Source organism: Parasteatoda tepidariorum, chromosome 1 (assembly GCF_982258835.1).
Source record: "Parasteatoda tepidariorum strain Cologne lab strain chromosome 1, Ptep-v5.0, whole genome shotgun sequence".
Taxonomy (NCBI): domain Eukaryota; kingdom Metazoa; phylum Arthropoda; class Arachnida; order Araneae; family Theridiidae; genus Parasteatoda; species Parasteatoda tepidariorum.
In genome coordinates, this window is record NC_141755.1 from 96,189,890 (window position 1) to 96,216,738 (window position 26,849).

General features: G+C 28.5%; 1 protein-coding gene across 1 annotated transcript in view; it reads right to left on the bottom strand.

The window, feature by feature from the left end:
* Positions 1-10,944: 10,944 nt before the first annotated feature.
* Positions 10,945-26,849, bottom strand: part of LOC107441930 (uncharacterized) — a 37,921-nt gene continuing 22,016 nt past the window's right edge. The window contains exons 7-12 of the mRNA XM_087169274.1: positions 23,897-23,935; positions 22,598-22,690; positions 15,418-15,492; positions 13,868-13,903; positions 13,757-13,786; positions 10,945-11,123 (exon numbers count right to left, since the gene is read on the bottom strand). Of these exons, the coding sequence (XP_087025400.1) occupies positions 11,092-11,123; positions 13,757-13,786; positions 13,868-13,903; positions 15,418-15,492; positions 22,598-22,690; positions 23,897-23,935 (305 nt within the window). The 3' untranslated portion in view covers positions 10,945-11,091. The remainder of the gene's footprint in view (positions 11,124-13,756; positions 13,787-13,867; positions 13,904-15,417; positions 15,493-22,597; positions 22,691-23,896; positions 23,936-26,849) is intronic.

A 26,849-nucleotide genomic window follows, 5' to 3' on the forward strand; every position in this document is an offset into this window, starting at 1 on the left:
GCATTTAACTCATTACTTTGAGAATTTGTGAAAATTTTTCGGAAAAAATGGCTAAATAACAATTTACTTAATTGTTATTTTACTATATTCAAACAAAACAGTTAAATAACCACAAGTAAGATGGCATTCAAACTATTAACAGTAAGGAAAACAGCTTATTGTCTGCTTTCACCTAATATGGTTAAACAACCAGACTTTTATTGCACCAATTAGGCCCAACTAATGAAGCTACTTAGTTTCTTGCTGTTGGGTACATATTATGGCCCAGAGGGCTAATTTGTCAATATCATGACCCACAGAACGTGGTTTGAGTCCCAGCGTTGACACCACAATATTTCTCCTATTATCTTCAACGCATGAAGAGTCTGGTTTCCTGAGCTCCCTAATTTATGACCCCGGACTATTAGAATACGAAACTCTTATTATCTAGATGACAGCACTACAAAAAATACAAAAAAGTTTAATATTAGTCTTATAAAATAGTCGAAACAACCAGATAAATTACTTAAACCACATTTCATGATTTATTTGATAAAGCACTACTCAACCACAACCTAACTCCAGTGACCTAATGAAAAGCCTAGCTTCAATGTCCAATTAAAATTCTTTTTTACTGCTTAGAAAATGTTTTGCGTAAGTGGTTAAAATACCATGTAGCTTTGTATTCATGTTTTTTTTATAACCATGTATGCTAGTTACGGTTTCAAAACCATAGAGGTAAAAAGTTCTTTACCGTAAACTTTACGGTTAATTGGTACTTAAATTACTTAACCACATTCCACGGTTTATTTGATAAAGCATTATTCAACCACAATCTAACTCCAGTGACCTAACCAAAAGCCTAGCTTCAATGTCCAATTAAAATTCTTTTTTACAGTTTAGAAAATGTTTTGAGTAAGTGGTTAAAATATCATATACGAGGGTTGCTATTTATATTTCTGACCTAATAATGAAAAAACAAATATGTAGGATCGAAATTGGTTTTATTGTTTTTCAAAATATTCTCCATGATGATCAATACACTTTTGCATGCGTTTGAACCAATTTTCAAAGCACTTTTTTTCCAGTCCGTTTGAGGTAACTCCATAACATGCGTTTTGAATGCATCAACCGCTTCTTCGGGGGTCGAAAATCGTTGTCCACGTAATTTATTTTTGATGTGTGGGAATAAGAAGAAGTCATTGGGTGCCAAATCAGGGCTGTACGGCGGATGACCCATCAGTTCTATCTTTCGCTCCGTCAGAAATGCCTTTGTTTGAGTCGATGTGTGAGAGCTCGCATTGTCATGATGAAGAATGATTCGCCTGTTCTTCTGCTTTTTTCGAATTTCTCCGATGACTTCTGGCAAACAAATGGTCGTGTACCATTCCGAATTGACCGTCCTGCGTTGCTCTAATGCCACTGTTGCCACATGACCGTGAATGACGAAGAAACAGGCAATCATTTGTTTCGATGTGCTTCTTCTTCGAACAACTTTTGTTGGTTTTGCCTCGTCTTGGAAGACCCATGCAGTTGATTGCTGTTTTGTTTCCGGCTCATATGCATAGATCCATGATTCGTCACCTGTGTAGATGTTATACACGGCCTTTGATGTACCTTGAACGTATTTTTCCAACATTTCCTTGCACCAATCGACACGAGCCTTTTTTTGAGCGTTTGTCAGATTATGCGGGATCCAACGCGAACAAATTTTTCATACGCTCAAATGTTCATGCAATATTTTATTGATGCTAGTCATACTAATGTCCAAAGACGCCTCTATTTCACGGTACGTCACATGACGATCTTGCTTTATCAGTTCAAGCACAGCATCGATCTTTTCTGGCACAACAACGGATTTTGGATGACCTGTACGGGATTCGTCCTGGATCGAACATCGACCACGATTAAATTCGTTATACCAATTTTTTACAGTGCTGTAGGATGGCGCTTTATCGCTGAATAAAGAATTAAGTTCATCGAAGCAATCTTGTCTTGATAATCTACGTCGAAAGTTATGAAAAATAATGGCACGAAAATGTTCACGATTCAATTCCATTTTTTGAAAGAGAAGAACTTTTCAATTCACTGTCAACAACACAAATGAAGCTATAATGGTAAATCGTCTGCTGAATTTATGTTTAAAAATATCAAACTTTCGATTAAAATCGTCTGCGGTCGCCTAGCAACACTCACTGTTGCCAAGGCCAGAAATATAAATAGCAACCCTCGTAGCTTTGTATTCATGTTTTTTTAACCATGTATGCTAGTTACGGTTTCAAAACTGTAAAGGTAAAAGGTTCTTCACCGTAAACTTGACGGTTAATTGGTTAGACAGGCTGCTGCCGATTATTTTACCGTAATTTTAGAATGAAAATTCTAACAGCTTAAATGGCATCACAAAATTTAAATTTAGCGCTTTTTGTGGTATAAAATATTTTCAACAAAAAGGATAAGACATCTAGACAGATGTCTTAGGTTAGGCCAGTGGTTCCCAATCGGTGTTCCGCTGATTCCGCGGGAGAGTTAAATGGGTATCGCGAGTTAGTACTTTTTATTACCAGTGATGAGTTTTAAAGCTGATTGTATTTAGATAAAACTTAAAATTATCAATTCATTTAATCATTCGGTTGCCTTTATGAAATTACTTTAATTAAGATGACAATAAAATTGGAATGTCATTTTTTAAAAGAATATATGATATTTCAATAACAATATATTGAATAAATTATTTAAAGAATATTGCGTTTATAAAATATTGCGTTAGTAGTCCTATCACGCTTTTCAAATCAAACTAAAATAACTAAATTCTTCAAAATAAAGTAAGTAAATTCTTTAATAAAAAAATATATTTCTTGAAAAGAACTGCTATAAATGTGAAAACGGTTATTAAGTTTTCATATCTAAGTACACCATAATTCGGCTCATTTTAGTCATATTCACCTTATGTATATGCAAATTCGTTACCAGACTAGATGAAGCAAAATGGCAGCTAATTTAACTTTCGGATATAAAACCTAGTTTAAGATTGTTAATGATAAAACAAGGAAAAATCCTTCTTCCTCTAATTAAATATTTTAAAAATAGTTATCTTCAGATTATAACTTTTACAATTGCCTTAATAAACTTTATTTTTAAAATCGGGTTACCACCGAAACTAGTTATCCATTGGACTAGTGATCAACTTATTTTAATGTAATTTTCCATATTAAAATGTTATTAATCCATTCTGATACCATATTAAACTGATATTTTTTATATTGAATATTACTTTCCCATATGTACCTTATAACTGATATAAACCTGTAAGTATAATATTAATGCTAGTGGTTAAATCATCGAGAAATTTCTACTGTGTTATGGGAATCCTGTTAGTTGAAAGTCCACGGTCTATTCATGTGTTATCCACATTAGTCCATGAAATCATTTTTTCATTTAAGCTCATTATCGTTTATTAAAGAAAAGTGTTAATTAACCAAACAAAAATAATGTGTTGTCGTGATTACAAATATGATGATGAAGTTTCTGTATTTCATATAAGCAGAGCTGCCAACTTTCTACACTTTTTGGAAAAATTTCCTCGAGTAAGTTTAATGTTTTAATGTATCACTCTATGTTGTGTAAAATCAATTTAAAGTAATTTTCCACACATAAAAAAATTCAAAAGTTTATATCAAAGGCCACTTTGTACTAGCTTTCCCGTGGCTTTTAAAATGCTAGCAAAACCACCAAAAATTCTGAATACTTTAATGTTTGTTCACCATTCTAAAAGATATTTTGCAAAAAGCTTTGTAGTTGGCATCCCTGTTGCTGTTACCCCTTTTAAGGCTCATGGTTTTTGAGGTACACCTTACGGTATTGACAATTGAAAAACAACTAAACACAGATGAAAAAGGCATTGTTTGAATTAAGTGTTTAGCAACAATCTGAATGTAATAATTTTTTTTCCCCTAAAGTTTAGCACAAGAAGAATCCATTGTTACCAAATACAACAATATATTCTCTTGTTACAAAATACTTTTTTTCCAATTTGGTTGCCTTTTCGCAGAATCTTTCACTTCCAGTTTCCTGATTTATTACTTTGAAAACTAGCGTAAAATAATCTTAAATATGAAAAACATTTTAAAATACATCTGGACAAAAGTGTAAGTAACATTTTATTTATTTTGAAGGTCATTATTTTTAATTTTTGAACTATCTAACTTTTTACCCAATGACACAGTTGAGGATGCATATGTTAAAGTAAAAGTAATATATCAGGCTTTTATTAATAATAACCGGGGTTAATAATAATTAGTAAATGTGATAAATTCTGCAAAATCGTCACATTATCGCGTTATTATTAATAATAGTCAATAAAGTTTGGTGAGTTTGAATAATTGTGTTTAATTTTATTGAAACTTCAACTCTTAACTAATTTTTTTTATGTCTATGTGTTGTAAGAATAAATCTGTCTTTGTTGAGACTGCTATACTTAAAAAAGCAAAATCTTCCATGAAATGAGGGTTTTTTGCTTTTGTTTTAATTTAAAATAATAACTTTAAAGTTCAAATTGTTTTTCTTTTAAATAGTAGGGGATTAAGCCCCCTGTTCGCTACCTCTCATCACTTACGATGCTTTCTTTGTATTCATTGTTTTTTTTTTCACTGGAAGAAATTCCAGATAAAATCACAATAAAATATACTGACTTCTTGAGTGTAATTTCCGTAGAACACATTTTAATATAAAATTCATTTTTAACGAACATTTTATATCGTAGATTTTACAGTAATATCAATTGAAATTCTAAGACTTTGGTAACGGCTCCCACATTCATGGTAAGTTCATGTTTCACGTCTTTGTTATCTCGCATCATTGCACGAAAATAGTATATTCTCATAGATTAAAATTTAACTTTTATAAAACACAAGGAAAACTTTACGTAATTCTATGAAACTACGAGCCTGCAAGCTACAAAGGATTTCTTCTTATGGCAAAGAATTATCTTGTTCTTGCTTCTTTATCTTTACGGGTTAAGAATGTTTGATGAAAAGTCAATACAAAAGCATATATATTCACAAAGAAAGTCTCAAAGTAACAAAATGCAATTATACCGTTGGTACTATCTGATTGTTTTCACTTAAATACCTCTACCTGAGAGCGATAGTAAAAAGTTAAGCATCGGAATGTAAGCTAAACAAACGACATGTAACAGAATTTGTCGAGTCTAAAAAGTTTAAAATGGATGATAAGTGTTACCTTCAGTCTTGCTTATTTTGCAATAGCGAAAATGCTTAAAAACTGCATTTGTATCGCTATCACCCATCTTAACAAAATTTTCAGCTTTTAAACGCGATTAAAATATAGGTGTAAAAAGAATGGTGATAAATACATGCATTAAAAAGAATAATTAAATCCAAAAATCAAATAAAAAGCAATACAAGCCAAATAACGCTTGAATGAAGAGTTATGTACAGCAATAATAGTTATAATTACATTTCCTTTCAGATTCAAAAAGGACTCAAAAAAGCCTCACATCCACATTCTATTTGAAAATGAAAAGTACAGTAAAAAATTTTCTGAAAAAGTACCTGAATCAGTTGTTAACAGTCATATGATCAATAGCCTTGATCTAACACCATCACACGAAACAGTAATGGAAAATGTTAAGGATGTAAGCACAACATCAAGTGACAACCTTAATAGTTCCAGCGATATTCCATCAGACGAACTAGACATAGATTGGGAGGAGATTAGAGAGCGATTTTTTAAGTTAATTCCCAGCAAGAGAGCTTTATATGAGAAAGATGAGGATTCAAAAGAAGAAAATTCCTACAGTACCACTATAAATAAACTTGAGTTAACATCTCTTCAAGAAATTGAATCAGTTTCTAATAGTCACAATACCCATAGCCTTGAACTAACACCATCACACGAAATAGTAATGGAAAATGTTAAGGATGTAAACAAAATATCAAGTGACAACCTTAATAGTTCCAGTGATATTCCATCAGACGAACTAGACATAGATTGGAAAGATATTAGAGAGCGATTTTTCAAGTTAATTCCCAGCAAGAGAACTTCAGATGAGGAAGATGAAGATTCAAAAGAAGAAAATACCTACAGTCACACTATTAATAAACTTGAGTTAACATCCCCTCAAGAAACAGAATCAGTTTCTAATAGTCACAATACCCATAACCATGAACTAACAACATCACAAGAAATAGCAATGGAAAGTGTTAAGGATGTAAACAAAACATCAAGTGACAACCTTAATAGTTCCGGCGATATTCCAGTAGACGAACTAGACATAGATTGGAACGAGATTAGAGAGCGATTTTTCAAGTTAATTCCGAGCAAGAGAGCTTTATATGAGGAAGATGAAGATTCAAAAGAAGAAAATACCTACAATCAGATTATTAATAAACTTGAGCTGACATCTCTTCAAGAAATAGAATTCGAATCAACAAACGAATCAACAACTGACATTCTTAATAGTTCAACAGTTCAAACGGAAACATCCTACATAATACCCAATAGTTCCATTTATAACGATGCAATATATAGAGACTTTGGATCAACCGAAAATCTTACCTTCTATTTCGAGATCGTTGCGAAAGCTAGACAGGTTGACGCGGAATTAGAAAAAAAGAAAAGAGAAAATCCATCAAGCATACCCGTAAAGCCTGTCCTAGTTGAAGATACCAACAACATAGAAAAAATAAATGAAACCAAGTGTAAGAACAAAACGTCTTTAAGACAAAAGTTTGTTACCTTAAAAAAGTATTTTCAGTTCAAGAAGAAGCAAAATTAATGATTGAAAGCCAAACTACAGTTCCATACTTTTTTCTTCTTCTTTAACTTTGTGTGTTTAAAATTAAAAAAACTGTGTGTACAGAACAAAGGTTTGAGCCCATCACTGAGATGAATCCCGGTTTGCTAAAAATGTATTGTTATTGGAATGACAAAAAAGAATAAAGATATTTGTGGGGAACGCAGATGTTTAAGAAAAATAATTAGAAAGAAAATATGGAAAGATCATAAAGAAGGGAAAAGTCGTGAAGAAGAGAAAGGAAATAAAGATAAGGGTGAAAATAAAGAAAAGAGAGAAAAGAATGGATAAAAAAATTTGGAGAGAAATGAACTGAACGGAGAAAGATCAGAGTTCAAGAAAATAGGAGAAGAAAACAGAGAAGATGAGTAAGAAATGGATGATTAGAAGGAAATTGAAATAGAAAGAGACTAGGTTTCGTATAAAAAAGGAAGAGAATTAGAGGAAAAACGAGGAAGGAAAAAGGAAAGAACGAGGAGAAACAAGAGGGAGATTTTAAATGAGAGACTGATAAGTCAAGATCTATGAATTAAGGTATAGAATTGAGAGAAGATCAAAATCCTGATGTTACAACCATCCAGTAATTGCCAGGTTTTTTTCGATTGAAATTTGAGGAAATTTACGTCACCATTAAAAAAAACTTAGAGCCAAAATAAAATATTTTTTATAGGTAATTATTACCTAGCTTAATGCTTCAGGTAGTCCTATACCTGACTTTTGGAGTCTATTCATATAGCAGAATTTCTATAGATTTAGGTATATTTTTACCTATGCTGAAAAGGTATATTAATTATACCTTGTAATAAGAGATTTTTAAGTTAGAAAAATTTGGAGAACAAAACATCAGGTTTGGTAAAAGCAACATCTGGTTTGGAGGAAAAATTGTCTGGTTTGGTGAAAGTAACATCTCGCTTGGAGTGAAGAACGTCAGGTATGGTGGTACATAACATCGGGTTTTAAGAAAGAAACATCACGTTTTGAAAAAGAATCATCAAGTTTCGAGAACGAACCATCAAGTGCCGAGAAAGAATCATCAAGTTTTGAGAACGAAAAATCATGTTTTGAAAAAGAACCACCAAGTTTCAAGGAAGAAACCACCACGTGTTGAGAAGGAAACCATCAAGTTTTGAAAAGGAAACGTAGTTTGAGTAAGAAACCACCATCAAGTTTTGAGAAGGAAACCATCAAGTTTAGAAAAAGAAACCTAGTTTTGTGAAAGAAACCATCACGTTTTGAGAGAAAACCATCAAGTTTTAAAAAAAGAAACCTAGTTTTGAGAATGAAACGATCACGTTTTGAGAAAGAACCATCAAGTTTTGAGAAAGAACCATCAAGCTTTGAGAAAGAATCATCACATTTTGAGAGAGGACCATCACATTTTGAGAAAGAACCATCATGTTTTGAGAAAGAAACCATCACAATTGAGAAAGAAACCATCACGCTTGAGAAAGAAACCATTATGTTTTGAGAAAGAAACCATCACGTTTTGAGAAAGAAACCATCAAGTTTGGAAGAAGAAACCTAGTTTTGAGAAAGAAACCATCAAGTTTTGAGAAGTGACATGAGTTTTAGAGAAAGTAACAACAAGTTCAGAGGGAGAAACACCAGGTTTGGAGAGAAAAACAAACATCCACAGCAGTATTGATTGATGACATGAAAGACACCGAAAGTTTTAAGTTTTGGTCGCTAAAGCGAAGCAAAAGACATCGAGGGATATATGAAGAAGAAAATTTGTTCAGTGCACTCAATGAAAAAAAGAAAAAACAGCCATAAGATGAAAAAACTGCAAAAAAAAAGTTAAAAAAATAATGGTCCTTTGTTTCGAAAACTGCCGTACGTCTCTAGAAAAAAAAGCAAATAAGAATTAAAATGAAAAAAAAAACTTTAAAAAAATAAGAACTTCTACAGAAAAAGAAAAACACATTGATTTTCGGCTCAGATCAGATATTCCTTTATGATTATTTACGTAGGATAAGATTTCACTTAAATTCTGTTACTTAACTTTTCGGCAAGAATAAAAAATTCAAAATTCTCTTGCGTATAATTTTCATTAAATATTGTTTCAGTTATTGAATTACGCATTATATTAATATTTTTTAAAAGGGTTAAAATAATTCATTAATGTTTGGTTGAAGTTCGCTTCATGTTGAGTTTAAATGCAGATATACTCAAACTACATCACATCTGTGGCTCAACAGTCAAAAGAAGTTACTGTTTTTCTCTATGTTCTATTAACTTCATTTTATTTCTGTTTCTATATTTTTACTTAACAATAATTTAACCGATCAAGGTCATTGAGTAAAAATGTAGTTTTTGAAATTTATTTAGTAGTAGTTAAATATCGACATTAAACAATGAAAAATTAAATGGTAGCAATATATATATATAACACAACCTTATATTCATTCGAAGGTATTTAATATCATGTTTATGATTGTTAAAATTAGCTACTATGCTCGAAATTTCATTAAGAAATCGTAACCAATATTTTTTCCAATCTTTCATTTTGTGGACTGCTACCATCACACAACAACCTCTTCTCATCTTAAATCTGTTGATTTTATCCTTTATATTTTCATTTTTTTTCGTAATCAATTCCTAAAAGACAAAAATTAAATAAAATAATAGCTTTCAAAAATTGCCATAGCCGTAACTAACAAATAAATAAAAAAAATATGTTGTTGCACTATATAAAATTGTAAACTATAATGGCTATGAGTTGTCCTCTGTAAATTCTATCAACATTAAAAAATAGTCCTTTATACTCAGAAGTTAAAAATACACAATACATTATGACCACCCTCCATCTGTAACAATGGGCTAGCCCAGGTTTTCATGGTTTCTCGCCCAGGAACAATGCTTTCATGGGGCACATTAGAACCCATAATCCTCATAGAACAATCCCTGACGTCTGTAAGCTACTTGAACATAGTTGCAGACCAGGTTCACCCATTCATGGCAACAGTTTTCCTGCTGGGGATGGTGTTTACCAACAGGATAATGCACCATGTTATAAGGGTCGAATCGTCATGGATTGGTTCGAGGAACATTCCATTGACTTTCAAGTCATGTCTTGGCCCTCAAATTCACCTGACCTTAATCCAATAGAGCATTTGTGGTCCCACTTGGAAAACCAAATTCGTGCTGCCACGCTACCCCCTCGCAATGTGAGGGAATTGCAGGGCCAGTTGGTGAGCGCTTGGTACCAGATACCTCAGACTACCTATCAGCACCTTGTGGATTCAATGCCAAGGCGGGTGCTAACAGTTTTGAGGGCTAAAGGTGGTCCTACATGTTATTAGCAGGGTGGTCATAATGCAATGGCTCTTCGGTGTATATTAGGTGTTATCTTTACAAAACACCTTACAATTTTTTTAGAAATTCAGAAATAGTAGTGCATAAAATGTCATGGGTGTTTCCCAAATAGTTTATTTTACTCGAAATGCATACTTGAGGTATATATTTTCTTTGGTAATAGTAGTTAAAGGAACAATGTGTTTACTATGATCATTAGAATTGCAACAGCTCTATAAAGATTCAAAATAAAAGTTTGAAATTATTTGAAATCAAGTTAGTTGTTCTTTCACTTTTTGGAAAAGTTTCAAAGAAATATTTGAGAAACATTAATAGGGTTTTGTTCTGTCTAGGCTTGTATAAACATTTAAATAAAAATTAAGGTGCTAGACAGTTTTAAAAATAAAATTAGTTGATCGGATAGTAAGATTGAAAAAGTTTTATCTTAAACAGCACTCAAAATAAAGATACGTATTGATTTAAAGTTTATGATTTTATCCAATTCATACTGAAATAACGCATTTTGAAAGAATAATAATTTTTTCACCAAATTTTACTTTGAATCCTCCTTTTTTTAGAAGACGCTATACTATGAAAAAAAAACTTTTCATTACTAATTCTCTTTCATTTCAATTAGTATATTAAAATTTGAAAGTATCGAATAAACTTTATTACTCTAAGTTTACCTGAAATCCTTTTTTTCTATACTTTTTAAATTACTGATATCCGTAAAAAAAGAATTTGTCATGGAATTTTCCTCTCACGGTATAGCGTCCTCCTCATAAACAAACAACTCTAAATATTATTAATTGTTTATTTCTGAATCAAAATTCACACACCAAAAAGAAATCACCAAATAAAACTATAACATTTTATTTCGTGTAATTTCTTGTATACGCCAGCAATAATTTAACTTAAGGAATAAATAATTCTTTTCAGATGTGAATCTTCACTGGTGCCTTTTAAATTCGGTTGAATTGGCCTCCAACACATTTCGTTTAGAATTAGCTGTATTTGCAAAGATTTGGCTCCACCACTAAAATAAATAAATAAATGAAATAAATTGTGTCATATCATATATTTGTTATAACGAATTATACTTATTGTTTACTTTTAGCTACAAAGTAAAGTAAATAAAAACTTAAATATTAACCCTTTTACTACTACAAAAATACACAATTAAAATTTCATTCTATTTTCCATTTTATTCTTAGTATTCCATTACCAATATATTCTTAGTATTCCATTACCAATAAGGTCATAATTATTGATATAAGACGTAAAAAAGTATTTTGCTACTACTACTTCAAGCAAATTATGGGTTCATTCAGCATGTAATTAATAGTTTGATGCCAAAAGGAGTTCAGATTGCGCAGAGAAAATGTCAAAGCAATTTAGTTTTCAACAGTTTGTAGGACATTTTTCATTATTAATTATATAATGTCTGGAAGTTTTATGTTAAAACAAATAAACAATAACAGAAAATTATAAAACAATTCATTATTTTTAACAGACTATACGATATTTTTCATTATTAATTATTTAACTAAAGTAATTTTCAATGTGTTTAAGCAATTAAACAATCACAGAAAATAATAAAATTATTCATTAAGTTTAAGAGACTATACGATACTTTTAATTATTAGTTATTTAATTACAGTAAGTTTCATTATGTAGAAGCAAATAAACAATAACAGAAAATATAAAAACAATTTATTATTAACAAAAAGAAATTTCATTATTAATGATTTAATCAAAGGGAATCTTCATATAATTATACGATAACAGAAAATGCTAAAACAATTTATTATTCTAACCAGACCATAAGATATTTTTTATTATTAACAATTAATTAACAGGAAGTCTCATTATTTTAACTTTTTAATTTTTGTAAGATGTTTTTAACATATATTTTTCATAAATTCAAAAATTACGTACATTAGAGGCTTTAATATAATTAATTTAGAGAGCAGTTACTAACGTTGTTTTATTCTTTCAAATTCGACTGTGTATGAACTGCGAAGCTAATTTTGAGACTTGCTGAGAATAAATCGCCAAACTTCACAAATGGAACAAATGACAAATTTTATATTTCTATTTCCTTCTTTATTATTGAATTTATCTTTTAAATTTCAGATTATTTTTAATATACATGGTAACAGTTATCCATTACCAGTTAGTTAAATTTCTTTCGTAAACGGTTAGAACGGTAAACGATTAAACGGTTAATTTTGTCCATATCTCTAATACTGATGATAAAAATGGTGGTATTATGTAAAAAATCCACTATTTTTGTTTAAAAAAATTAAATAAATTTATGATGGAATTTTCTTATGTTTGAAAAGTTGAGTATTTTTTCTCACTGCATTGTTTGGAATTACAATATATGGAAAAATTGAAAACTGATCATAGCTTTTAATGATTTTTTTTATGTAGGAGATAAAATATCTCTTAATTGGAGATTTATTTTGAAAAAGAAAGATTTGTTCATTTTAGATGCTTAAAACATTTAAAACATTAAAAAAAATGGTATGTGACTTAGTAGAACAAATTTAGAGCTTTATCACACATATAATGAACCTGATATTATTAACTTAATTAAATGACAAAGAATAAAATGTTCGGGCCACGTTATCAGAATGGACGAAGATCGTACCACAAATTGAGTTTTCAATTCCAAACTAGCTGGCACACAAAAAAGAGGCAGGAAATTTGAGATGGATAGATAGCCTAGAAAAAGATCTTTTGGTCTTAAAAACTAAAAACTGGAAAACACTAGCAGGAAAAAGGTTAGTCTGGAAAAAACTTCCTGAGAAGGCCAAGGCCCACCCTGGGCTGTCGAGCCATTGATGATGATGATGATTGTTTGGAATTACAATATTTGAAAAAACTTTAGTGACAGACTTTATGATTTTTTTCATAAAGGGGATCTTTTTATATAGGTATAGGTTTTATAGTTTTTTTTTATAGGTATAGGTGATAAAACATCTCCTAATTGGAGATTTATTTTGAAAAAGAAAGAAGACATTAGATGTTTAAAGTATTTAATCTATCGTTCACAGAGAGAAAAAGTATGGTCAAAACTATCAGATTATGGTAAAATTTACCGTGTTTTTGACTCTATGGGAACACCAAAAAGCTGGGTAATTTTTACCGAAGAGCTTTCTTAATGATTTATTAAAAATAACTATGAAATATGGTGTTATAATACGTGATAAAATTTAGTGAAATTTGGAAATCCTCATACCTTAGAGCATGGCGTAAAAGCCATTTATTCAATTAAATTTACTTTTCACTTTCGTATTTTTCACTAGATGTGCGTCAATAAGAACTTGGAAAAGTAGAATTTCCGGTAAACCGTTGTCATATAAACTGAAAAATTACAAAATGAATGGTTTAAATGCAGTATATTTTGGTTTTATAACCGGAATTATGGTTTCTTTTATCAGAAGGTTTCATTACTATAAAGTACAGTAAATCTAGCAAAATGTTTTTCTCCATGTTTTATACTAGTTAATTTTTTTCAACTGTAAAAGAGAACAAAGAAAAATTCTACTTTGAGTAGGATAGTTAAGCTTCATCCTTAGCATAAAATAAAACATTTAACGAACTCAAACTATAACTGTAGAAACACAATAATGAAATAAAATATTAAAATACATTGTTTACCTCTAGTATAACCCTTAGTTAAATCTTCACCTAGAAAGAAAAGAAAAAGGTTTTCACATCTGATATTTCAGTATTTGTTTTTCGTAAAAGAATTTTCAACTTTGCACTCACTTCCTATAAAATCAACTTCTAAAGCTTGAAACCTTTCTAAAATAAAAATATACATTTCCTTTTATTTCGAACAAGTTTATAGGTTGTTTTTTAACATTTTTTATTCAACATTTTATAAATTATCAAAGTTAAGCTCTATTTAAAGATTTTTCGTAAAGAACACGTCATTAAAACATTTTATATTACGCATTAATTTCACAAACTAAGTATCAACCTTAATGGTTACCTCAAGGTTACCAATGGTTACCAAGAGGTTACTCCAGATATATTGTTTAGTAAGTGATAACTATCAATTAAGTTACAAAATTATTCAACACAAAAACATCTTTTTTTTTTAGAATAAACATACACATTTACGGCAGATTAGAAATTCTTAGCCTACAAAAATATGTGGGAGGGGGAGGGGGCAACTGTTATCTGAAAAACACGATTACATTAGTCTAGGCAAGAAAGCAGTCTGAAGTTTGGAGCACTTAATGTAAATTTCAATTTTTACTTATTTTGCTGTATCTCGAAAACTGTTATAGTAAATTAAAAAAAATTGCACTCAATTATGAAATTCGTTTTTAAAAAATAATTCCACGCATAAATTAATTTTTAGCATTTATTCATTATTTTACTTAGTAATAGTCAAAACATTATTTGATTTGTATGGTTTTCAAATTTTTACATTACTTTAAACTATTTTTAGATGTTGAAACCTAAAATTTGAAAAATATATGTTGAATAATTCTTGAGTAACAAAAATTCTAAATTCTACTTTTTGTAAATTTATTTCTAAATTTTTAAGTGTAGGAATAATTTGACCGATTTTTTTTCAAATTTTGTATTTTGTTACCTAAAATTACATATTTTGATATAATGTAAAAGTTTTCTGCCTCACGATACAAATTTTTTTCCACCATTTTTAAACAAAATAATAATAATAAAAAAAATATTTATTAAACATTATAATTTAAATGAAAGTATTTTTTGATAAGCAAATTTTATAAGCTTTTATGAATTTTTTTCGATTCCCTTAAAAATTTAATGAACTTTGACGAAAGTAACAAGAAGAAAAATTAATAATTAGTGGACCAAACTTTGAGCTGCTGTCCGGCTACTAAACTCTAAACTAAACTCAGTGGCGCGACAGCCCATAGGGCCAAGGCCAACTGTGCCCATCTCAGTTTTCTTGACCTTGGGCTCTGGTGTGCAGGAGCAGATGTTCCAATCAGGTGGTCAGCCGAACGCGGAACCCCAGTGTTTAGTTCCCAAGCATGCTTGGTACTCATTTATTGACCCACTGAAGGGATGAAAGGCTGAGTCAAACTTGCCCGGCCCCAGGATCGAACCAGGGACCTGTGGCACGACAGCGCAAACGACACCGCAAACTTCCTATATATATATATATATATATATATATATATATATATATATATATATATATATATATATATATATATATATATATATATATATATATATATATTGAAGTACGGAACTTGAGGGAATATCTAGGTATTTTAGAGAATGCAAAAAAAAAGACCAGTAAGGACTTCAGTACTTACCTTCTTCTATAGATTTTGGGGGCGAGTCGCCTAATCCATTCTCATCTTCGTAATCAACAGAACTACTAGAGTCATCTAGAATAATAAAGCATAGTAAGAGGTAAAGCAGATAATTTTTTTTTAGGTATGCATAAAATTGTTTTTTAGAAGAACAAGTACGATGACATTTTGATTACGATGTTAAGAAATATTATAAGTGTGGAAAATTAATTTATTCTTTTAAGCCCTTAAAGTAAAAATAAAAAATGTTCAAACGCCTTTCTGATATTCCTATGTCTTTCAAAACTATTTTTTTTCGAATAAAATGAATAGACACTTTACACGTTTTTGATTTTTTAGCATATTATTCATCGAATTTTATATAAGTTATGATTATAAATTGCGATGTACTTATATAATTCAAAACTATGCTCGTCATAAATGAAAAATCAAACGATAAACAAGAAGAGTGATATGATGCAGAGTGAGGTTAAGCATTTTAAATTGAATTTCAAGCAATCCTAATAAAAAAATAAACTTATTAAAAATTAAATTTGGAACCTTAATTGAAACTTCAATTTAACAATCTTGTTAATCAGATTAAGCTTGTCCATCTGAAAAAAAAAACAAAATTGGATTTTCAAACGATTTTATTTTAATGGAATAGAAATCATAAATGCAGTGAAAAATAACATTTGAAGTTGTGCAAAATTAATCAATTTTTTTCATTATTTTTTCCCTAGATAGATTCAACTTTTTAACTTAGTTGCTTTACAACTTTTGTTCATTGTTGGTAACAATTCGGTGAAGATGTTTTACAAACAACATTCATTTTTAAAATTTTAGCAGTTTGTGTGAATAAATTGTTATTAATATTATTTAGATTAGAGAAAAATACCATATTTTTTGCTTTTCTCTTATAAACTTGACAGTATTTTTTTAAAAAAGAAGACTTAATTTATTGTTTTGTGTTATTTATATTTATTTGAAGAAGTGCATTTTTGATGTATTTTTGAATTTGCTCCTTGATTCCTGAATTTTTACAAAAATATAACTGAATTATTAAGATTGATACTTGAGTAGTTAAAACTCAACTACATCATAAGAGGACAGATGATTTGAAAAAAATTTAATGAAGTTAGCAGTATGATTTCTTTACTAGCGTTCAGCTTAGTCTATCAAATTTGTAATGTATGTCTTTATATGGATATGAAATCAAGTAATTTTTTTATTTCACTTTTAAACCAAAAGTGGTAGATAATAAAAGAAGTTATTCACTCATTTCAAATATGAACGCATTTCAACTTTTCAACTGTAAATAATTTTTTTATCCTCATATAGTATAAAAGTAGTGCATTACTAAAAGTTTTTTGAAGTTATAAAATTTTAAAATTTGAAGTATACAAGACAGAGAGATGGAACATTGTGTGTTATAAACTTTTCGGTTCCTTCACGAGAATTGTTTTTTATTCTTAAGTACAATTTTATTGATTGAAAAAAAAATAGAATTGGAAATTCCACATAAAGTGTGAACTTTATGGAAAACTTATGCCCCATAATAGAATAAAAATGAACAAAAAAGTATGCATACAATAATATCTTCAAAATAGGAGTTTTCAAATTAAATGTGCATAATTGGTGATTTTGATTTTCTTTTTCTTATCAGATTAGAAGCACGAATTTGTTTGACTTCATCAGCCGCTGCAGAATGTCACGTCGCACAGTGGGCCAGCATCCAAGGTTTCGTGGCCAAAATTAGTATTTCGATAAAATTTGTTTCAAAATTTGGGTTGAAAATTTAATTTTTGACTTTTGGCCAAAGATCATGGTCTTCTGGCCCACAGTGCGTCGTTTAAATAGACCGTCTTGCGTCATGGCAACACAATTGAGTGGATGGTTTGGAATGGTCACGCACATATTGCATTTTGTACAAACTTCGACATTCTTTTAACAAAATGAGAAATAATTATTGATTTTTATTTCAATTCAACATTGATTTCACAAACTATATGAAGAGTTTCAATTTGGAATGTTTCGATTTTAAGGAGTTTTGTTGACAATAATAGTGTTAAATACAGTTTTAAGTTAAATGCAATTAAGTTAAATACAGTTTTGTTCAAATTTATATTATGGTACAAAATGCAATAAATTGGAATAAAAAGACGAAAATTATTTCTGAGATACTTTAAGGTTCCCTTAATTTAACTGGAAAACTGTCTTAAAGTTAAAAAGATTGCGGGAAAATTTATTAGTTAAGTTCGCTGTTCATCAATTTTTTTTCCAGCGAAATGTTTGTCAAAAATAACTTTGATGTTGAAAGTTTGCAGATCCGTTGCGAATTTACATCAAAGGCAGAGATTTCTAAATTGGGAATACGACTGAAAGTTCAAAATTTGTTTAGTGCATAAAATAAAGATAGAAAAAGGTTTGAAAATGTCAAAGGATAAAAAAAAATTTAAATTCTTACAAATTTTTTTCTTCAGAGAATATAGTTTATTTAGAATAGTTTATTTAGAAGTTAGAAAATAGTTTATTTAGAATATTCTGAAAAATTACTTTTGAGTTTCTGAAAGAAAAAAAGTTTGAAGTGTACTTTAATGTAATCAAATAGTTTTTTTAGGCTCATGAAACTGCCGACCTTTTTGAACTTTAGATTATTATAGGTTATAGAAAATAATACTGACTCTTTCTGATTTTTTTTAAATAAAACATTAAAACCAATATTTATATCGTTATTTCATTCTGGACTTAAAAAGCAGAATGCAACTTTCCTTTTACGAAAACGTTCTTTAATTCTTACTTTCTTTCAGAGAAAGTTAATATTTTTTTTCAACTATAGAAGGAGATTAATTAGAACAATTATCTTCAGTATTCACTCAAATCTCGAATAAAATTTATTCATCAAAAAAATTAGTTAGTTTTAATTTCGTTAACATGTCAAAAAATGCCGAAAATTAAAAAAAAAATTGAGGAGCAATTAAGTACATTCCTAAACATGTTAATACATTCACAAGAAATATACACTGATATATTGAATGAAAAATTCGCGTAAAAATATTCAACAGTCAAAATAAAAAAAATAGTAATTCATTTGATAGCAATGATTCTTCAATGAATAGCAAGGAAAGCTCTTTTAAATACAAACAACCTACTCTACATCTGTTGCAGTGTGCAAAAAATAATTACATAAATGGATCACCCTGAATAACTTTTGATTTCATGATTCGATCTTCACGTTTTAAACTTAATCTTAATGGTTCGTGGGTGCAACAAAAAATATGTTAATTAATACACATAATACTTTAAATTACGAAATCAGAAGCAAAAATATGATTCTCTGAAGAAACACAAATTTTTTCGACAGATGCAGATTTCTAACCGCAAATATAAAGGGGGTGGTTGGGTTGTAATCGGGGAAATACGGTCCCCATAGTTTAAAAAGAGTGCTCCAAGTTTGGACCCTTAATGTCAACTTTACTTTTTGCTTATTTCGCTATATTTCGCACTTTTCTAAGCGAGTGAAAAATTATTTCGCTCATAATTATAATATTCGTTTATTCAGAGATATTTCCATGCAAAAATGTGATTTTTTGAAAAACATTCATTATTTTTTATTACATTATTTATTAATAGTCGAAAATGTTTTGAATTGTTTAATATACAATTGTTTACATGGCATTAATGCAATGTTACTTGGCAAAATGCAAAATTTGAGCAAAAACAGTAGAATAGTTCTTGAGAAATTGAATTTTAAAAATACTTTTTTAAAATTGGATTTCTTAGGAACTATTCTACCTTGTAAAGTGCAAAAAACATGAATATCCGATCATTAGATCAAAAGCTATTCACGGTGAACCGTTTTTTTTTTTGCGAACTGTAGAAAGTATAATTCGTCAAAATGACAATTTTTTCAAGTCATTAAAAATTCAAGTGAAATTTTATCTACATAATGCTTTCCTCATATTAACATTTTGTTCACGAATCAATTAGGTCAGATGATAATTTGTTAACGGGATGTTACGTAAAAACAAATTATTTCTTTCGCGAGATATTTAATTTCAAAGATATTTTGTCCGGAAAAAACTTAGCAAAGACATTTTGTCTACAAACCATATGTGAGTTATGGCTATTAAACAACATGAATTACTAAATGCTATCCATGAACTTTAATTCACACGCGTTTTATGCATTGGCTTACTTCTTTAAATTTTTTAAAGTGAAGTATGTAATCCATAAATTTTTTTCCCAAAAATTTTTCTTACAGTTCATCAGAATTTATTTTGTTAATGAGATGTTTCGTAAACGTTATTTTTCCCGAAATGTTTTGTCTAAATAATATTTGATCTGAAATGAATTTGTCTCATGAAAATTATATGTAGCATGTGATTAAACTACATGTATTACTAAAGGGGTATTCAAAAACTATAACTTTGTCAGTTTAAAAAATGGGTTTATTTTTTACATTTGGCTTTCAAATTATTGTAAATTAATGAAACAGATAAAAAACTAAATTTTTGTGTCGCAACAGAATTTGATTTAAGAAAAATTGAATTTAAATTTGAATTTGTTTTGATTTTACTTACGCATAAATATTTCAGTGTATGCTGCAATGGCAAAGGAAGGAAAGTAATATTTAAGAAATCAAACACTTGAGTACAACCTAACGCACCGTTCCAATAGTTGCCTGATAGAGAAAGCTCTATATTTGGAGATAAGAAATGAATTATATGATATGAATTTGAAATCTTACTTAGTGTCAAAAAGCAGAATTTCGAAATCTTAGTATACAAGAAAATGCATTATTAATTGGTAAGATAATTAAAAGTTAGACAAAATTTTCTAAGACTTATTAAGCAAATTTAAAAGGTTTTTCAGAACAAATCGAAATAAGTATTTTTTATTTCACAAAACAAAATATACATTTTGTTTCACACAAAATGCTTTGAAAACCAAATTCTATTTGATTGTTATTTAATTCATTATTAAGGGTGTTGTGTAATGACCACTCTTAATTTATATTTTTAGAGGTTTCATGAAAACTAGTAAATTAATAGGAATTTAATTTGAAAGTTTACTTAGTTCAAGTAAGCAGAATATCGAAAACTTAGCTCTAAAGGAATTGTCTAAATAATTAGTAATGAAAATTAAAAGTGAAACAAAAGTTTTTAAATTTTATTCAACAAACGTAAAAGGTCTTGCTGAATTAGTCGAAATGATTATTTTTTGTTTCGAAAATTTTAGTTTTCGTCACATAAAATGCTTCATAATACCGAATTCTATTTTATTGCTATTAAATTTATTATTATGGGGGTTGTATAATGACCACTCTGAATGCATATTTTTTTAGAGCTCTTGTAAAAATAAAGTAACAAGTAAGGCACTTTTGAATTTTCTAATTAATTTATAAGAGAAAAGGAATAAAAATGTTTTCAAACTCTGACCAGTCACTTTTAAGATCAATAAGAGCAAAGCAAGTAATAAATTAATCATAAAACTGATTATCTGAGTATAAAGTTTCAAAGCAAATGAGTTTCAATACCACGAATGAAACAAAGTTGAAGGAATGAAATTTTTATTAATTTAGAAAAAATATTATGAACAACAGTAAGAAAAACTAATTAAACTAGTTATAAAGTTTATTAAAACTAGTTATTATAAAAATATTCATGTACGACTTATGACTTATGAATGCTGTAACCTCTTATATGAATGTTGCTTAATTTAACTCTTTGTTACAATGATTTTAAGTACATTAAGGGAGGTCATTAAAGGATATCTTGTATAATATTGGATAATTATTGATTGATTTGCTTTTTCTTGCTGCTCCATAAGGATTATCCAACCTGGAAATATAGAAAATATCATTTCCAGATGTATAGAATGCGCCAAGGAAAAATTGGTACTATTTAATAATGTTAATTTAAATGTCACTGAAAGTGACTAAATAGAATTAGAATAATATAGAATAGTATTATTAGAATATTATTAGAATAGAGTATAGAATAGTATTGTTAGGATAATATGGAATATTGAAAAATATAGAATAGTATAGTAGTAATAGTAACCTTTAAAAAAAAATTTTCTAAGTTTTTTCATGATACTAAAATGTTTTTTCTAAGTTTTCAAAAATGTTTTTTCTAAGTTTCTTCATGATACTAAAAATTGTTTTTTCAGTAGTATTAAAAAAAATAACGAGTGCTACTTAGACACGCTTTAGCATTAATACAATGAAAAATATTTTAATTTAAAACAATTAAAAACAGTAGTAAATAGGTGATCTAACAACACTTTTCTTCCCAAATATTTTTATTATTAGCTTCTGGATAAAGGAATAATCTTACTTTTAGCTAATTAACCTACTTTTCAGAGAATGGAACATTCCAAACCTAGGCTATGTAATAAAGAATCTTTTTCTTCATATTTGGAAAATACATTTTATTTGGTAATAATTAAGTTACATGCTCTGTGTACGTAGCTGTAAATGCAGTCTGAATGTAATTTGCGCTTCTTAAAAATAATAAACAGAACAAGACCTCATTAAACTGTGACAAAAATGAGACCGGTTTATTATTTTATATAACATACATAGACAATTTGAGTTTATATATTATTTGTGCTTCTTAAAAATAATAAACAGAACAAGACCTCATTAAACTGTGACAAAAATGAGACCGGATTATTATTTTATATAACATACATAGAAAATTTGAGTTTATATATTATTTGTGCTTCTTAAAAATAATAAACAGAACAAGACCTCATTAAACTGTGACAAAAATGAGACCGGATTATTATTTTATATAACATACATAGAAAATTTGAGTTTATATATTATTTGTGCTTCTTAAAAATAATAAACAGAACAAGACCTCATTAAACTGTGACAAAAATGAGACCGGTTTATTATTTTATATAACATACATAGAAAATTTGAGTTTATATATTATCGAAAGATATTAAAGTTAATTCATTAAATTAAAAATTATTTTGTTTGAAATTAAGGAGGGAAGCAAATATATCAGAAGTAAAAATACAGAAAGCATTGTACATAAAAAAAACCAAAGTTGGCTATTAAAATATATCTAAATAAAATTATAACAGCAAAAAGATAAAAAAATAAAACAGATGAGCGAAATAAAACATAATTATAACATTTAAATAATTTAAATGAAACATTAAAGAAATTCAAGTGCTGTAGTACCTGATGATACGTTAATAAATGTGTCGTCGGTAGCATTAATTGCTACAGTAACTAGATTAGGTAGGATTTCAGTGGATTCTGATTTGGTTGCAACTAAAATATAAAAAATAAACTGAAAAAAGCAAAGTAAAAAAATACTATACGAATAAATAAAACACAAACATAAGTCAATATAAAAAATCATATTAATAAATTTAAGTATTTTTCTTTCTCTAAATTAGGTATGTGATTTTAAATGATAAAAAATATCACTTTTTAAAATTTTTTACAGTATAGTTACTTTATCTTTATCTTAACTATCATTGTTTTCATCTATTTTTAGAACCACAACTAAACAGCAACAAGTGGTATAAATGGTTAATGGCACAAAAAAAAACATCAAGTTAATTTTCACTAAAAGCATAAATTTAATTATCTTTCTCTACTTACATTCAATTTGGATTTGTTTTAAAACCTGAAATGTTGGATGTTTTCAAAATTTTAAGAGATATGTTCAAATATTTAAATTATAACTGAATATTTAAATTTTGTTATGATATACGCAAAAACTTAAAAAATATTGTTTTTTAATTGTTAACTTAGAATAAGTTTCTTTTCTTTAATATTAGGATTAGATTTAAAAGCATTGTCTTAGGATAAACCCAAAGTTTTGAGAAACTATATCGTATCAAATGCTTACTGGGCAATTCTAAGCCAATTTCACCCTTTTCGGTATTTTAATAAACCAATATAGTAAATGTCCCTTAATTAATTGCAGTAATTAAACTAAAAATGTTAAAATTTGTTTTCCTAGATGCTGATCTTTTTCAGATAATAATTCTCTCCCTTTTGTTTAAGTTGTGACCAGTTAAATTTGATGAAAAAAATATTTCATATTCCTATAAACTAAAAAACATTATTTTATAAGTAATATGCTTAAATATAAAGTTATTGAAAAAACAAAAGATTAGCAGAAGATAGGTAGACCTACCTCATAATGACCTGCCTATTTTAAATAGTTTAAAAAACAAATTGAGATTTATAATTGTCATGGAATGGATTTATGGATTATGTCATGAATTTATAACTGTCAATAAAATCGCCTGATTTTATTATAGAATGTACTTTAAAAAGGTTTACCACTAAGATTTTCAATTTATTTTTGAGAAAATGCATAAATATGTCTTGAAAAAAAGATAGAAGGTAAAAAATAGATCAAAAGATTAGTGTCAGATATAGCGTAGAAGAACCCAGTGTAGTGAAAGAAAGTAAGGAGCAGTATTTGCCGCACATCTAAGTGTTTTAGAATAAAAAACTTACGTTCGTCTTCTCTCTCAATGCCGGCTGCCACTGGTGTGCCTAGGAAAGAAATTATTTAAAAACCTTTCAACACAACCCCTGTCTTTTTTACAAAAACAGGCTCCAAAAATGGGACATCCAGACCCTTAACCTGTGTTTGAAATCTTTGAGGAAGTTTATAGAAACTAATTGCATTGTGAGAAATTTTCGAAAGGGTTGAACTCTCCAAATTTACTGCAACCTTTTTATGGTGATATAAACTTGAACCATGCAACAGTATGTCTTAATTTTGATTACACGATAATTTAAATTTGAATGAAAACAAGATTCAATATAACATTTTATGGTACTTCTCGCTTAGCCAGGTGCAAGGAAACTCTAAAGTTTTTGTTAATTTTTTTGTCTACTTTTTAATTTAATTTAATTTTTGAGAACACTCATTTTGCACAGCGTTTAGAAAATAAATAGGATGAAACAAAATAGCCAAAGAATTAAAAAACGAATTGAAATGCAGTTTGTTCGAATACGGAATGGTTGTTGTTTCTTTTAATGAGTATTTAACAAAAATGACCCGTAATAGCTTTGTTGAAAATGGTTTGTTTAATTAAGGTTTAACTTATCTAAACAAATTTCATTTCATATGATTTTGCTCGTAATGTCGGTTTCTTTGCTTAATAGTAATTGCTATACTATGAGCATAAATAATTCATAATAATTTTTTTTGTTAATTTGAGATTTGAGCAATAATGTGCGACTGCTTCATCAGAAATTAGAGTCAAATTTGATTTAAGAAATGAAATTACTTCAAAAAAATTTAATATTGAAGCTTATAAAAACAAACGATAGGTGACTATACAGAACAATTTTAAGTTCTCAAAGTCAGTGATTTGCATTTACTCCTATATTTCGAGCATTGCATTCTGCCGTGATCATGCGATTAACCCAAAACCGGGTATTGCAATTCTGGAAACTTCCTTCGTAATTTGAGTTCAGCGCAACTTACATTGCTTAATTTAAAATTCTTCATCAAAATCTTATACAGTAATATTAAATATAGCGAAATAAAAGGAAAAATTCTACATGAAAGCGTTTAGTTTCAACTCCTAATTTTTTGAAATTTTGGAACGTAAAGCAAGTAGCTAAATGAAAAACTTAAAAAACAAACAAACAAAATAGGTAAGTTTTTAAAAAATGGAATATTATATAATGTAACAAGCTGTATTTGCTAAAATACTCCTTTAGTTCCACTTACTTAAATTGTTAATAATTAAAGAAGCACTTTGTTACAAGCTATTTCTTAGTGAGACTTGAAACTCAAAAGGACATAATTACCAACAAAAGGTTGATAGTAAATAAATTTAAAGGAAAGTAATAATTGAAAAGTAATTTATTCAAAATTTATGTAAAAAAAAAAAAAAAAAAAACTCCTGTAAACTTAAAATTAACCGCCCACAAATATGGGCTGACGAGGTCGCTAGAATGAAACAATTAGGCGCAAATTAGCCCTTTTGGCTCTTGCGGCAAAAACTTACTAACTGCAAAGCTGATATAAAATTGGGAAAATATTACGTTTGAAGCCTTACTTTAAAATTGTGTTACATTAAATTACCTACAATGTGAATACCCACGATTTTGCTTCCTGTTATGAGGCAAACTGTTGCAAGATTTTCGGCCTGTATTAAGATTTTGGAAAATATGTCGCAATAGTATTTACAAAAAATAATACGTCATCCACGGCTTTTTAAGCAATTCTTGTTTACAATACAGTGTGATACAAAGTTTGTGAAATGCACTAAAACTTTTATTTATACTTAGTTCTGGTATTTATCTTCTATCAATAATTCAAAGTTTTTCATTAGAAATAATTAAACTGAAGCTACAATTGACTTGTTTTGTATAACAAATTATATGTTACAAAATTGAATATCTTTCATTTATTTTTTATTTTTTTGCTTTTGTTTTCCGAAGAAAAAATCTATCTTATCATTTTAGAAACGTATTTACCTTATATTTTTTTATTTTTTTTATTACCATTTCTCCATTGTTTATAATTATTACTTTACGATAATTCCGTTTATTAAATGAGAAAAATTGCATGCAATATCAAAACTATTTTTATATTTTTCTCATATTATTTTGTGAAATTTTTGCATTTACTGTGTTTAATCAAACATTATATAGTATGTCATTGTTTGCAAATGAATTTCGGCCAGAAACAACAGAGTTTCAAAAGTGTTTTATAAAGATTCGTTTATTAATGAAATTACTATTGAAAATTCATTATGATTAAAAAGATTTAGTTACCGTTAATATATACCAACGAATATTTTTATGAATTCCAAATCAATATTTAGTTTTTGTTTCAAATATTTGTGCCCAGGTAATATTCAAAATATTTCATGATTTTGTTTTCAATTTTGAATTTATTTCATTGGAGTGGAGGAGGATATATTTTAAATAAACACGCGATCATATAAAACTGTTTACTTAAGATGTTTACTTTCCCTTTTTTTAAAATTTGAAAGTTTTAGAGCGTCATAAAAGTGCCGCTATCAAACCAAACTTTTCCCATAAAAATATTGATATTGAGAATAAACCAAAATGCAACACGCGCTAAGCTTATTTTATGTGATAATCCATAAAAGTTCCGGATCTTTATTTCAGACATTTAGAAAAAAAAGTTTCCTTCAGAATTTTAAATATGATGAAAATTGAGAATTATTTTATGCATAAATAAACATACTCTTTCGTGTTCTGTAAAATCTTTAGATGCTAGGTTAGAGATAAATAATCCATGTTAAAAATATGCATAGTGCACAAAGTAATGATAAAAAAAAAAGATAATAACTTTTGATATAATGGTCAGATTGTAACTTAATACGAACTGAATGGTTCGAAGACTAGAGTTTTAATATGCTTTAATTTTCGCAAACGGTATTTAAAGTAATCTGGCACAAAAAACGGACTTTCACTG